This window comes from Passer domesticus, chromosome 5, assembly GCF_036417665.1.
Source record: "Passer domesticus isolate bPasDom1 chromosome 5, bPasDom1.hap1, whole genome shotgun sequence".
Classification (NCBI taxonomy): Eukaryota; Metazoa; Chordata; class Aves; order Passeriformes; family Passeridae; genus Passer; species Passer domesticus.
Genome location: NC_087478.1, coordinates 47,275,529 through 47,290,446, shown reverse-complemented (window position 1 = coordinate 47,290,446; position 14,918 = coordinate 47,275,529). Strand labels below are relative to the sequence as shown.

Below are 14,918 nucleotides of genomic sequence, written 5' to 3'. Positions count from 1 at the left end.
CCGCCCCGTCACTGCGCGACAGAGCCGGGGCGGAGCTACAGCCGGGGGCGGGGGCGGGGACGGGCGAGTCCCGCTGTCATTGGCTGAGGCTCGGAGCCGCGAGCGGGGCGTGAGGAACTCCCGCCCTTCGCTGCCCTACTGCAGCCAATCCGCGCGCAGAGGAGGGGCATATGCCCCGGGAGGGGCGGGGCCCGGCGCATTCCCGCTCTCGCCATTGGTCAGCGCTGTTGCGGGGGCGGGGCGAGCCGGCTGTTGGCCGGGCGTGGGCGGGGCCGCGTGAGGCGCGGGCCATGGCGGGCTGGGGCTCCTTCTACCGGGGCGAGGGCCCGGAGGAGGACGAGGAGCCGCAGGAAGAGGAGCAAGGCGCTGAGGCGGTCGGTAAGGGCCCCCCCACCTCCTCATGGAGGGCAGATCGGGGCCCACTGCCTGCTTTGCGGGCGGAGGGGCCGCTGCTAAGACTGTTCCCCCCGTTCCCCCGTAGCGGAGCAGAGGTTCTCGGGCCGGGACAGCCTCATCTTCCTGGTGGATGCCTCCAAGGCCATGTTCGAGTCCGACGGGGACGCAGAGACTCCTTTCGACATGACCATCCAGGTAGGGATGGATAAACTGCTAAGGCAACACTTTCACACTCCTTTCTGAAAACTATTTTCTTGCAATTTTGACCTGGGTACGGTTTTTTTCAGTGCATCCGGAATGTGTATACCAGCAAAATTATCAGCAGTGACAGGGACCTGTTAAGTGTTGTGTTCTATGGTACAGAAAACAACAAGAATTCGGCAGATTTCAAGCACATTTATGTTCTCCAGGAGCTGGACAGTCCAGGTAAAGTGGTATGAAGGTTTTGTAAAAAGATGGAGTAAGGAAATTGGTGTAGTAGCACTGTCAATAACTGATCCCTCTAAAATCAGAGAGCTATCAGATAAGTTCATCTTACTGAAATCTGCTGTTGGTGGTGGGGATAGATTTAGATATTTATTGAGAGCTTAGAAAATTCATGAGAGCCTAACATTTTCCCTTAGAGTTGGTTCAGATCCTTTCCTATGCCTTTTCTTATATTTGAATGTGGTGCCTTCACTTGCTGTCTGCTAAACTTCAGAGTATCTCAGCAGAACTCTTGAATGACCATCAGAAAAGGGTGTGTCCATGTTAAGGCACCATGGGTTGCAGCTGATGGAGAATATCACAGACTGGCTGAGGTTGGATGGGATTTTGGAGTTTATCTGTCCAGCTCTCCTGCTCAAGCAGTGTCAGCTAGAACAGGTGGTTCAATATGGTAGCCTGTTTGGGGTGTTCCATCTCTTATTTCCATAATAAGTTCTGCAATTCATGAATTTTGCTCTTTCATTTTCTTAAGATTACATACCATCTGCTTGATAACAAGTGCTGCTAGCTGAATTGGAAAGGCAGTAGGAGAAGTGCAAAGAATACATGCCAGTGGTGACAGATTGTCTGACAGTTGAGTCTCTTCTGGGGGAATTTTGTCTGCAACTTTTCATAGCAGCCTTTATCACTAAGGATGTTTGATTTCATGTTCTTTACTGGGGGGTGCAGGTTTAATGACAGAGGGGCTTCTCCTGAAAGAATTGAGCCTTGTCCTATTTTCAGAATTTATTACAATATTATTATTGTAATTTATTATTCACTACAGTAGAGACCTGATAGGACTGCCTTAGGTTCCTCTCCCTTTTCTGGCAGACAGTGCCTTACAGGTTCTGCTTTTTCATTTTCCCCTTCTTCCCTGCTTGTCCTTTCTCCCATGTTAGAGGCAGTAGCCTTGCCATGAGGATGAAAACAGCACAGGTGAAAGGTGGGGGTTGTTCTGATGCCTTCTGAGGCTACCTGGAGCAGAGGCTTCGTGGTGTTAAAGGAATAAAGTAGGTATTTATTGAAAGGCCTTCAAAAAATTCACCTTGGGCAGGACAAGAGCCTGGCCATGGCTCCACCCAAGATGGACACTCGGTCACGAGTTTTCACATTTCTATAAGTTTTAGTCCATTTACATATTGGGGGTAATTGTCCAATTTCAGCTTCAGGTTGTGAAGTCCCATCCTCCCAGACTGCTCTCCTCACTTTGCTGTTGTTTACACTTTTTGGGCCTGAAGCTGCAACAGTGCCCTTGGCTCTCAGGCTGGAAAAGGATTGTTTGTCTGACTGCCCTGGGAAGAGAACTTGCTAACACTTTATATGAAATTCAGAGTTACATACTAAGGCAGTACAAAATATAGAAAGTATGAAAGCTGAAACTTAAGGCATCAGTTCAAAAGGAATGGAATTGTGTATTTGCTGCCCCTGGAGAAGGAAGAGATGCTATGGGTGATTATTATGGAGTACATAATTATGAAGATTTACGTTAAAGGACAGACGAGGAGATGAAAATAAAATAGTAAAGGCAGAGGAAAACATTTTCAAATTAAATTTTGTAAGTGCTATAGAGCTTAAGGGAGGGACAAAGGAGGAAGCTCTGCAGAATGCAGTAGCTGAAAAATGGAAGCTCTTGTCTCCTATTGCAGAGTTACAGGAGAGAACAGAACCTGCTGTTAGACATGTGGGAGAAGGAGTCCTAGCTGGGTTGAAGAAATCCTCAGAGCTGCAGCCAGGCTGTGGACACCTGAGCTGAATGTTGCTGTGCTCAGCGTGGTGATCTGTGGGCTTCATCTCCCCTCTGTGAGCATTCTCTCTGACATGAGGGGCGAGGAAGGAGAAGGAGGAGCTCTCCACCTTCCCAGCATGCTGTGGAGCTGCAGGATGCATTTCAGGCTCCTCTTTTCTGTGGTGGTGCAGCAGTCTGCTGTGCCTCTGCAGCAGGTGCAGTTTGCTGCTGTGCACTTGGCATTCAGTGGAGGGGTTTGCAATCCTTTGATCCCTGTCTGTTTCCCTTCCCCACAGAAAGAGCCCACATTGGTGCCGGGGCATTTTGTGTCCCCTTGCCCTAGCAGCTGCTTTCAGTGGTAACTGGCTTGTGATGTTGCAGATGTTAGGCCATGCTGGACAGCTTTCTCAGCCAGGTGTTGGAAGGACATTGCCACAGAGGTGCTTGGGAGCATTCTTTGGATGTCAGCTGCAAGGAATGGTGCAAGGAATTCCCTGGTGCATACTTGGAAGAGCTCGTGGTGCTTCTGTCAGTATTCCTAATGCCTGTGCGTGGGGGTCCCAGTAGCTGGTTTCTCTGGGTCTGGATTGAAGGCACTTGAGACAGTAGTTCATGTTGGGACTCAAGTGTTTATTATTTCTTATCAGTAAAACAGTCTCATTACTGTGAGTTTGGCAGCTTTTCATTAGAAGGCACAAAATGGCCAACAATCTCTTGTTACAAGGTCTTTTGAGACTAAACTATCCAATTAAGAAAGGACACCTAGATTGTTTTCCCTTTTAACCCAATAACTGATCCCAAAGAGCCCACAATGCAGACTTTTCGGTCCAGTTACAAAATGCCACCCAAACCCATGGAGAAGAAGGAAGAACAAGCATGAAGAAGAAACCCAGGATGACGCCCTGTGCCCTCCATCTTGCTTCCATCCACAACATACTAAAAATCCCCAAACCTAAATTTCTCACCGAACGATACACCTACACTACTCTCTATAATCCATTTCACACTTTTGTGGATTCTAGCCTATCTTGAAGTCTAGGAGACTTGAGGATCAAAGTCAGTGCCCCCCTGGGGGTCAAGGCACCCCAGAGCAGACAGAGAAATATTCCTGGTGCTCTGGGTTTGCACACCTGTGACTGCTGTTGCCCCTCCAGGTGCGAAGCGAGTTCTGGAGCTGGACCAGTACAGGGGAGACGAAGGCCGGGCGCTTTTCCGGGAGAGCTTTGGCCACAGCGCTGACTATTCCCTGGGGGAAGCGCTCTGGGCCTGCTCCAATCTCTTCAGTGACGTGCGAGTCAGGCTGAGCCACAAGAGGATCATGCTCTTCACCAACGAGGATGACCCTCATGCCAATGACAGTGCCAAAGCCAAGCTGGCCAGGACCAGAGCTGGTGATCTGAGAGACACAGGTCATTGTTTCCCCTTTGCATTTTACACGCAGTAAACGTGATGGGTCTTTGCTGCAGATGTTAACTGCATTGCTGGTTTGTGATGGAAAAAGATGTAAAATCATCAGAACTGGGGAATGTTTCTGAAAGCTCCTAAATTAGAAATTTGGTATCTAATCTAAATTAGAATATGTGTTTTCTGGTCTGGTATTCAGTAGCTAGCACTTGTTTTCTAGGATCTCTTTCTAGTTTGATAGCATAAATGGGGACATGGCAGGGCCTAGAAAATAAACTTTTTTTTGTTATTGTACCATTTTCCAGGAGGGGAATGCTAACACCAAGTTAACACAAAAGGAAAATTACTTTAATGGTTCCATTTTGAATTAGCTGAAGGACATCAGCCTGAGTTCAGAGAATAGACAGCATTAGTTCAGCTGTGTAGCTGAGGTAGCCAGTGTTTTTGGAATTCAGGAGATGTCCTGGATCTAGAAGCTGTGAGGCTTCCTTTAATCCATTAGCCCCTATAATTAAAGGAAAGGGGATTTTCTGAACTTGTTACTCCCCTCTATGCCTGAGGTAAGATTATGTTTTATTGGCTTATCAGAGCCATTTCATATTCATTGCTGTCCAGATTCTTAATTAGAGAGGAAACATTTTCTATTCTGCATTGTTTTGAGTGAAGTTAAAGAATGTGGTTTGCCTGTTTCCCTAGAATCGCCCCTTTCTCCAGAATATTTCACATCTGGTACAGATGACAATTTGGAGCTTATTCTTACTTAAATTATTTGTGTAGATAGAGAAATCTGAGAGTGCTGATATACATGCTGATGCAAGAAAAAAGCAGTTTCTTATCCTGCTCTTATCTCTTCCATTGTTTCTAGGTATCATCCTAGACTTGATGCACTTGAAGAAGCCTGGAGGGTTTGATATCTCTTTGTTCTACAGGGATATTATAAATGTAGCAGATGATGAGGACCTTGGGATCCAGCCTAAAGAGTCAGAGAAACTGGAACATCTCATGAAGAAAGTACGAGCAAAGGAGACGAAGAAACGGGCTTTAGTCAGGTTTGTGCCTGGTTGTGGTACAACATCCAGCAGGGGCACCTGGTGTTATTTTCAGACTGCATCTCACTTTCCTCTTCTGGAATGATTGGTCTTTAAAGGCACTTTGAGGTGCTTCCAGTCCTCAATCTTAATTCTTCAGTCCAAGATTGGTGTTTCTTCTGTGGTTTCCAAGGATATTTGTGGATGAGAGGAGCAGGGTGGACCTCTTGTTTCCTCTGTGTGATATCTCCTGCATTGAGCTTGGCCAGAAATTATGATTTGTTAAAAAATTACATAATTGCCAAGTACTTACCTAAAAAGCTGCAACATAAAAAATAGCGTACAGTGAAATCTGATTGAAATTAGGCTTTTCTTGCCAATACTAACTAAAAAAAAATTTCATCTGAATGTGAATGCCAGGTATTTTTTCCTGTTATTAAATAGTAATATGTTGCCAATCTGTCTAGGTACTTGGCATGGATTCACACAGCCTTGATATTTCTAATCTCCTACTAAAAGATTAGAGATACTTAAGAAAGATTAAAGGGATCTTGACAAAGCAGATAGAAAGTATTTTTGGAACCACACGCTCCATAACAGTTGTTTTTTTAGGAAGTGAGTTCATAGCAGAATGATGTGGAAGCACAGAAAAGGAATGAACTTCAAGGCCTAATTTTTTTTTCCCAATAAATATTAAGAAAGTATCCCAACCTGAGCTATTGTCACTGGCATTCTTGCTCCTGCTTGCAGCTTTATTTTCTTTTCTGGGAATGTTCCTTAAGTTTTCTAATAGCTGGGGAGGAAGAATCCCATACCACTGATACCTTTTACAAGAGAGGAAGTTGCATTTGTACTAACTCACTCTTCTGCTCTCATAACTTGAAGATTGCCTCTATTTTTAAACTTTTACATCTAATTTTTTTCTCTAAGGTCTGATTTATATTTTTTTCTTAAACCTTGGTATTGTTTGTCTTAGTGGGTTTTTTGGGGAGAATTTTGCCTTCTGCTCAAACAGCTGTGAGAATTCATGGACATTACAATAGGCATAGTTGGAGTACCCAGATGGGGACTTGTCCTGTTCTCTGTTTGAGCATAGCTGCCCTTCAGTCAAAAAAAGGTCAAAGAAATATGGTAAATTACTTGTGTTTAGATAACTTTTATGATGATATTGCAAGAATATTTTTATTCAAGTGAGATTGACTCAAGTGATAGTGTGTTTCCAAAGATGTATGTGATTTTGGGGGAGGAGAACAGGAGAAGAACACAGGAAATAACTTAGATGAGGAGGTGATTTTCTTCTGCAGTAGTGATTTTTCAGGAATCTCAAGTCTGTATCTGCTTTTTTTACCCAGGCTAAATCTGCATCTGGGCAAAGATGTGGCTCTTTCTGTTGGTGTTTACAACCTTATTCAAAAAGCTTATAAACCATATCCGGTGAAGCTTTATCGGGAAACTAATGAACCAGTAAAAACCAAAACAAGGATGTTCAGTGCAAAAACAGGCAGCTTGCTCCTGCCCAGTGACACTAAAAGGGCTCAGGTAACTTTTTAGTTATGTACCTGCTTTTTCTTTTCTCTCTGTGGGTGTGTGAGAGAGGTGCCAATTCCCTTGCTGCTTTTGTTTGTATTGCACTTTGAAGATGAGATACAGGAATATTTGCATCTGTATGCACCTGGGGACAGGCTGGTGGTGTTGTGAGCTCTGCAGGGTGAGAATGGGCTGTCTCCCTGGCCTGACTGTCATGGGAAAGCATAGCTGCTGGTGGACGTGCTGTCAGGAACAGAGGTCATTTCTTTTTGTAAGGCAGAATGAGGCTGTCAGAGCCTGACCTTGTGTGACCCCGTGCCTTTGCCACTGCTGTCAGTTTGGATTCATTAGGAATAGATCTGGTCCATTTTTATAAACATAAAGTGTGAATCACAGGAGAGTTGGAGCTGCTTTCCAAACAAAAGGCATGTTTCCTTTGGAGTTTTTTTGTATAAATTTTTCTTTGTTTTGCCTTCCTGCTTGATAGTTTGGCTGATGTAAATTGAGTGTCATGTTGTGATCATGCACAGCTTTATTTCAAAACAGGTTATGTAGTTGCTAGGTATTCTGTCACAAATGTGCTTTGTGTCTTCTTCCATGGTAGCTCTTAAAGTTGTTGTCTTAAAATGAAGTATTAAGTCTATTTATAGTGGATATTAGTTTCTTGAAATAAAGTATAGGAGATAAACAGAAAGCTGAGCATTAAGCCCTGATGTTTACCTTCAGCAGCTGGACTATAATATGGTTTTGATTTTGTGATGCATGAGTGGTGCTACAGAAACATTGTTTCTCAGTCACTGTTTCTGTCAGGAGCAGGTAGCTGACATGCATCTGCTGAAGCAATTTTACAGCTGGACAGGACCTCTGAAAGTCTGGTATAAGCTGGCCCAGAGCAAAAGCAGGTCAGGTTGCTCAGGGCTTTTTTGGGACAGCTCTGAAGAATTCCAAAGATGAGATGTGACAGCTTCTCTGTATCAGGGCTTAGCCATTTTCTTAGAAAAGTGCATTTTACTTATGTTCAGGTAAAATTTGTCTGTCACTTGTGTGCACTACTCATGAGAGTTTACACTGTCTTGTCTGTAACTTTCTCTTAAGTAGTGGAACACAGCAATTGCATCCTCTTCCTGCCTCCTGGTCCTCATTTTTTTTATGCTGGCAGCCCTATCATCTGCTCTTCCCTGGTTTAGACATATGGAAACCGACAGATTGTGCTGGAGAAAGAGGAGACAGAAGAAATAAAACAGTTTGATTCTCCAGGTTTGTTTCTGATTGGCTTCAAACCACTTTCAATGCTAAAGCAGCACCACCATGTCAGGCCCTCCCAGTTCATCTATCCTGAGGAGTCCCTGGTGAGAGGTAAGCAGAGATGGCAAGAGAAGATTTATCACCTTGCATTAGTGTAACCTGCTGATCCATGCTGTGTTTGAGTGGGGATCAATGAGTGTAAAAGCTTTGTCTAACTTAAAAACTTGCTCATGTTAAGAAGAACTGAATTAGCTGTTATTGCCCCTCTCAGCTGCAGATATTTCTTGTTTTCTTCTATAGCAGAGCAGCCAGTTGTGCTTGATGTTTATCCATCATGACAAGCAGCCAATTAAACCATGCAGATGTAGTCCCAAAGTACTTGTTTTAGCCATTCATGAAAGTGAAGGATCCTAGTACCTGACAAGAAGGTAAAGATGGTTAAAAAAGCCCAAACAAAACCAACCAACAACAAAAAAAGAAAAACCTGAATCCCAAACCTGGGGAGATAATTGCTGTTTTTTAGTCCATATCAGCTAGAAGTGGAAACGTGATACTCAGGAAGTATAGTTGAATTAGCAGTGCTTTATAGGCTTGTAAAGAGAGAAGGCAAGGACATTTAGAACTGCTTATTTTTGTCTTTTTATATGTATACATACGTCTGTTTATCTAGAAATATATCCAAATCTGCCGTAGTAAGAAAAAACCTTTAGCTCCTCAGTCTAGCAGTGGGTGAAGTGGGCTGAGTTATGACCAAAGGCTTTGCAGTGTCTGACTAAAGAAAAACACTTGTGCTTGCTTCTCTAACTGCAGTTTCCTGGCTCAACCATGTTCTTTATATGTCAGTCTTTCCCTGACCACCATGTCTGGTGAAATATACCTGAGGCAAACATGTGCCTCAGGAAGAGTACTGAAGTCTGAGTTCTTAGTGTGTTACTTTCACAAAAGGTCTATGATCTGCTTCTATTGTGATGTCCCACCAAACAAAAATAGACTTGGTAGATAAAATTTCACAGTATTCAGTCTCTCAGATGGTAGTGCAGATGGTTTCACTTCTTCCACCAGAACTCTCACTGCTGGTCAGGAGAGACTCATTAACATTGTCCATTTTGAGTCTTCTTCCTTCCAAAATTTGCTTTTTACCTCCACAATAATGCAAACATTTCAAAGAAGTCAGAGGGTTATATCTAGGGTTATATTCCAGAACAAAGGAGCAAAGCTGTCAGTCTGCCCAATCCTCTCTTTCCTTTGCAGGGAGTACAACACTGTTCAATGCCCTGCTGATGAAGTGCTTGGAGAGGGAGATGATGATGCTGTGCAGGTACACCCCTCGGCGGAACATCCCTCCTCGCTTTGTGGCCCTGGTTCCCCAGGAGGAGGAGCTGGATGAGCAGAAAGTGCAGATAGCCCCTCCAGGTATGGGAAGAGATGCTGCCTTTCCCTGTCTGATTGGATGTAGTCAGTGTAATGGTGTCCTGGATTGAGGGAAAATGTTCTTAGTGCTACCTCCCCTTAAAACTCGGGGAAATGCTTTCCAACATTCCTTTTCTTCAGTTTTGTCAGTATAAGCATCTGATGTTGAATCTATTTTTAAAGCCCCAGTTGCATCAGTGCTCAGTTATGACCTGGCTAGAGTGTTTTCCCTGCCTTCTACCTCTAACTGATGTAGAAATGAAAACCCTTTTTTCCTGTTTGAAGACTATACAGAATATCTTTTCTTGAATTATGTTGTATCCTTGAATAAATTGTAAAGTATTAAATAGATAATTCACATATAGTGAGCCTCATGCTACATCAGATGAGTGGGGAATGATTAGGGAGCAGATTCTTGCTGTTTTGCATTTTCTCACCTCTTTAAGTGCAAAAACATCTGGAAGAATGTAAAGTGGGGAAGTAACACTGCTTGTGTGCAAAGTAAAGTATTTCAGAATAATGTGGGCAGTATCTTGATTTAAAAACAAATCTTTCTCAAGTTCAGACCCAGTGGGAGAGGTGGATTAGTTGATCTCCTGCATATAAAGCAAGTCCCTGGTATCCAACTCATAGCTATGAATTTAGTCTGAATGTCTTTCACAAAGCCATTAGGGATGATGGTTACAAACATTGAGATTGGGATTGAGTGTGGTGCTGTAGGCACTTGGAAGTATTATGGATTGCTGTTGTTAACAAGAAAACAGGAAGTTAGTTTGGAGTCATCAGACCTAGATAATAGCCATCTTGGTTTTTCCCATTAATTATTTTGAGACCATGCTTCTGTGTAACTGTTGTCTTCCTCCCTCTCTTTTGTGCAGGTTTCCACCTGATTTTTCTACCCTATGCAGATGACAAACGTAATGTTGATGTTACAGAAAATGTGCCAGCCAGCCAAGAGCAGGTAGACAAAATGAAGGAAATAATTCAGAAGCTGCGGTTCAAATACAGGTACCTGGAGATAAATAGAGTACAGGGGGTGGCATGGGGAAGAAAGCACAACCATTGCTTGCACATGTTGTTCAGCTGTGGTGTTCCTGAGATCAGATTTTGATGTATTTTGATAGAAATTGCATCTCTTTGCAGTAGCTTTGTCCAAACTTTATTCTTAATCATTCTGGATAGCCAGGCACCACAATGCTTTATGTAGCATGTTCTGGAGTTCTTTGTAGAATTGCTCTTGTTCTCTGGGCTGTTGTCATTTGTTGCAGAGGTATCACATTTTATTGTGGTTCTGCCACTCTACAGCAGATCAGACCCAGATCATTTAAATTAGAGCACTTTAGAAAGAAGAGTTAGGCCTTTTTTTTCATTATAGCTATGAAGTACTTTGATGGGAGATTTTTTCCTAGATACCTGGAAGCCACCATAACTATTATTAAAGTTTAATGCCACAATCTCCTTTTGCTTCATACAACTTTCTGACTCTCACACAGCATTCTTATGTGGTTGATACATGATAGGAGAGTGATTCAGCAGGTAAATTGCAAAGAGGAAAAGCAGTTCTGATGTAATGAATTGTTGTGTGGGAAAGAGGGAAGTTTTATTCTGACATAAGTTGGTGGTAGATCTTAAGTGTTTTGTCTGTCTTCTTGGCAGCATGCATTGACATTCTGGGGGATTCTTGACAGGGCTGACAGCTTTGAGAACCCAGTTTTGCAGCAGCACTTCAGGAATTTGGAGGCTTTGGCGCTGGATATGATGGAACCAGAGCAGGCTGAGGATCTTACAAGTGAGAGCTATTGGCGGGTGTGAAGGGAGGCAGGGTAGGGGGCTTGTGACTTTGTTACAAGTCAAATATGTGCTACTACAAACCCAACTGTCTTTCTTAAAAGATTTCAGTTGTGTGCAGTTTCATTGTTTAGGATTCTGGATGTGTCCATTCTGAAATACTGAAACCTTATTTTCTATTGCTGTCACTTTTAAAGTAAAGAAAAAAATGCTCACTTTACCATCCAAAATTAAAATTGAATCACCTTTTTCATATGGTGAGAAATGTTTTCTCTGAAGTGCCTCTCTTCAAGATTCTCATTAATATTTCAGTGTGATAAATGGACTGAATGAATTATTCTGTTGGGGGCAGTGTTGCCACCTAGTGACTGGGAGAGTTTATATGTGAGTGTCCTGTAAAATCACAGAGTGGGTCAGGAGGGAAGGGACCACAGTGGATCATCTGATCCAGCCCCCCTGCTCAGGCAGGGTTATCCTACAGCACATTGCACAGGGTTAGCTCCAGGTAGTTCTTCAATTGTTTTTCCAGCCAGGCATACTCTACAACCTCTGTGGGTGACCTGTTTCAGTGCTCAGTCACCTTCCCAGTAAAGCTTTTCCTCATGTTCAGATGGCTCTTCCTGTGCTTCAGTTTCTGCACATGGCCTCTTGTCCTGTTGCTGGCACTACACTCTTGGTACCTTCCCTTCAGATACTTAGATGAGGTTCCCCTCTGTCATCCCTTCTGGAGACTGAACAGTTCCTTCAGACTTCCCTAATGAGAAAGCTGTTCCAGTCCTTTAATCATCTTTGTTGTCCTTTGCTGGAGCCATTCCAGGAGTTCCATATCTCTCCTGTAATGGGGAGCTCAGAACTGGACCTAGCATTCCAGATGTCCAAATTCTTGATATTACCAAGAGCTCTAAATTTCTCATTTGGGAGAAATTTAAATACTTGTATAATAACACAAGTATTTGCATTTTTGCATGCTTGCAGGACACTCATAGACTAGTTATTACAGAAGCACAGTTGTGTCTGGTGATGTTACTGAAAACCAGTCAGACCAATGCAGCTTTAAGAAGAGGTGTTCTTTATCACAGTGCTGGATGCATGAGGGGATATCTCCACCAAAATCATGCATCTCTAGTACAGAAAAAAACTGTTTGTGTAGGTTTTCTCAGAAGAAACATACATGTGGTAATAATTTCCCCAAAATCATTAACATGTGTTAGGTCCCCTTTGTGCACACTTTCTTCTGTCCTGGGGTTCTCTCTGGTGGTCATGGACCCTAAAGTTACAGCTGAGAGCTTGATGAACTGGTGTTTCAAGCCAATACAGAGCACAGTTGGCATACCTAAGCTGGTTCATATTTTGTAAGTCCCTTCTTGGTGAATGTTTAATATAATCCTACAAAATAAAGTATTGTGTGGTTCCATACACAATATGGAATGGTTTTGTAGCATGAGCATTGTATTTTTCCTGCCAGGTGAGCTGATAGTTAATTTGGCAACAGGGATGGCCTTGCAGACTTTCTTGTGATCACACTGTTTTTGAGAGGGCAAATCTTTATCTTTTGCCAGTGCCAAAGTCTGAACAGATGTGCCACAGGCTGGGCAGCCTGGTGGATGAGTTTAAGCAGCTGGTTTATCCCCCTGACTACAATCCTGATGTGAAGGCTGTAAAGAGAAAACAAGGTAAGTAATGGTGGTGCAGACACCAAACATAATGTCTGTATTCTGTTTAGAAGCTTCTGTGTTTTCAGTTTGTCTCATAGTTTAAGGAAGCTGCTTGTGCAACAACTCTAGCAATCTCCACAATGAAGTATTACATCCAGTATTGATTCTGTTCTACTGAGTAGAGAATATTGTGGTATCCAGTTGAGGAATTGCTGGAGTGACAAACTGCAGAGTGAAGTATAGGGGTAATGTGGGTAAATTACTGCAGAATATCTATATATATCTATATATATCTATATCTATCTATATCTATCTATCTATATATATATACATGTAAATAAATAAAACTTTAGCAACTTTCTGTTTTATAACAGAAGAGTAAAATCACTCATGCTTTCAGTTTGTGTTGGTGAGACTTTTATGCATGGACTGTTTAGCAAGTCCAAAATAGGCATCTTAAGAGCTAAAAGTGTAAGCAATGCTGAAGTCCATGTGTAATTTGGGAGTCTGTGAAAGACTGCATAAAGTGAGTATCAGTTAGCTGAGCTCCTTGTGGAATCATTGCATTCTGCTGGCTCAACAAGAATCCCTTAAGTTTCATTTGGAGGGTGATGTATTCATCAGAACACACAGTTTCATACTTCAGCTAAGATCACTCCTAATTAAATACTGCATGACTTACACAGTGACACGTTTCTTAAAACATGGAAACTAGGTCTGTGAGTGTGTGCCTGTTAAAGCACCATGTACTAATGGCCATTAACAATGGTATGTGTAAGAAACATTGATGTCTAATTTTTAAAATCTTTCTGATCTAAAATGTATCTTTCTAGCTTCTGATGGTCAAACTGAGAAGAAGCCCAAGGTAGAAGTGTCAAAAGATGAGCTGCAGAGTCATGTGCAGAAGGGCACTCTAGGCAAGCTCACCGTGTCTGTCCTGAAGGATGCATGTAGGTTTTTGGGGTTGAGGTGTGGAAGCAAGAAGCAGGAGCTCGTGGATGCTCTAACTGAATACTTTAATGAGCACTAAGCTGCAGAGGAAGGCCCTGGTTTACTTCTGTCTGCTTAGAAGCTTGATTGTCTTATGTGGGTGCTCTGTGTATTTAATCTTGCTATGAAAGAGATGGCAACTAATTGTTTCTCTGTCTAGCAGCGGAGAAACTTTTTACTTAGTTGTGAAACATCTCTGCAAAGTTGGATTCTGTTGACAGTAGCTAAAGGCAGAACTAAATTCCCTGTGAACTCGGGTCACCCATTGCACATGGACAGAGTTGTGCCTTGCTGGTTTCTTAATAAAAGTTTGGACCTTTTCCTTTGCAACACTGACTGTGCTCTCTCTCTCTCCATCATAAAGACAGCAGAACTCACTTCAGGGTAAGAAAACACAATGACATGTCTTGATGGCACCACATGAATTCAAGCAGCAGGTTGAGTCTGTGTCCTAACAGAGGGTATAAATATGTATTACTCTCCAGAACAGCCAGTATCAGTACTAGTAATCAAATTGGGTTCTTTTCTGCCATCACTGTTACAAATATTACCAGCAGATCTTAAAAGGAAAAAATCATTACTGGGAAGCAGTATCCAATCCCTTGGGCAAAAAGCTGGCACTTAACAAATCTGCACACACAGGTCTTCCATTTTTAAATGGTAATAGCAGAAGCTGGTTTAAAAATGGAAAACAAATTGTGTTCCCCGGAAGGCTGCAAGCATTTATCCCAATTAAATTAGTGAGATGGCATAGAGCTTTTCCACCTCTCTAAGTGAATGTGAGTCAGACTATTGTGCTTTTAAAATAGAAGAATAGCAAGTTGTAGAGAGAGCCCTTGTTACATACAGTATTTTTATTTTTTGTCATACTTATGAAGGCTGCAGCTGGGTGTTTTGGGTTTTAGACTTCCATCCCTGGCATGCCCTGCCTGTCTTGCAGTGCAAGATGACTAAAACCAATAAACAGTTGTTGCTTGTTTTGGGAATTTACTAATTTAGTTAAACTCTTTTTATGGGACACAAACATTGGATACCTGAGGTGTCCATTTTGGTCTGCACAGTGTTTTTAGTGTCCAGAGATTCCTGTGTGTGGCTCACAAACTGTCCTGTCACCAGGCTGTAGTGTGGCACGTGTGGAGCCAGCTGTGACCACCCTTCTGGCACTGGGACTGTCCTAGCTGTGCCAGCACACTGCTCACTTCTACCTCCACAATTCCTCCAGAGAGCAGCTAGCCTGCACTGAGCTCTGTAGTTATGAAACTACATTACCTGTTACACTTC

General features: G+C 42.8%; 2 protein-coding genes across 2 annotated transcripts in view; both read left to right on the top strand.

Annotated features, from left to right (window-relative positions):
• CCDC134 (coiled-coil domain containing 134) overlaps nt 1-14,918 on the top strand; it is a 103,826-nt gene that overhangs the window by 39,161 nt on the left and 49,747 nt on the right. The gene's annotated exons all lie outside the window — the stretch shown is intronic.
• On the top strand, nt 260-13,967 carry XRCC6 (X-ray repair cross complementing 6). The gene is made up of 12 exons (XM_064420087.1): nt 260-378; nt 482-591; nt 684-822; nt 3,745-3,999; nt 4,860-5,043; nt 6,375-6,561; nt 7,737-7,905; nt 9,046-9,207; nt 10,083-10,212; nt 10,893-10,993; nt 12,552-12,665; nt 13,481-13,967. The coding sequence occupies exons 1-12, from the start codon at nt 291-293 to the stop codon at nt 13,675-13,677; spliced, it is 1,836 nt and encodes a 611-aa protein (XP_064276157.1). The 5' UTR covers nt 260-290; the 3' UTR covers nt 13,678-13,967.

Coding starts and splice junctions, on each gene's coding strand:
- XRCC6 (XM_064420087.1), top strand. CDS start 291: ATGGCGGGCTGGGGCTCCTTCTACCGGGGCGAGGGCCCGGAGGAGGAC. Junction 5,044..6,374: donor AAGAAACGGGCTTTAGTCAG/GTTTGTGCCTGG, acceptor TTTTTTACCCAG/GCTAAATCTGCATCTGGGCA. Junction 10,213..10,892: donor AAGCTGCGGTTCAAATACAG/GTACCTGGAGAT, acceptor GATTCTTGACAG/GGCTGACAGCTTTGAGAACC.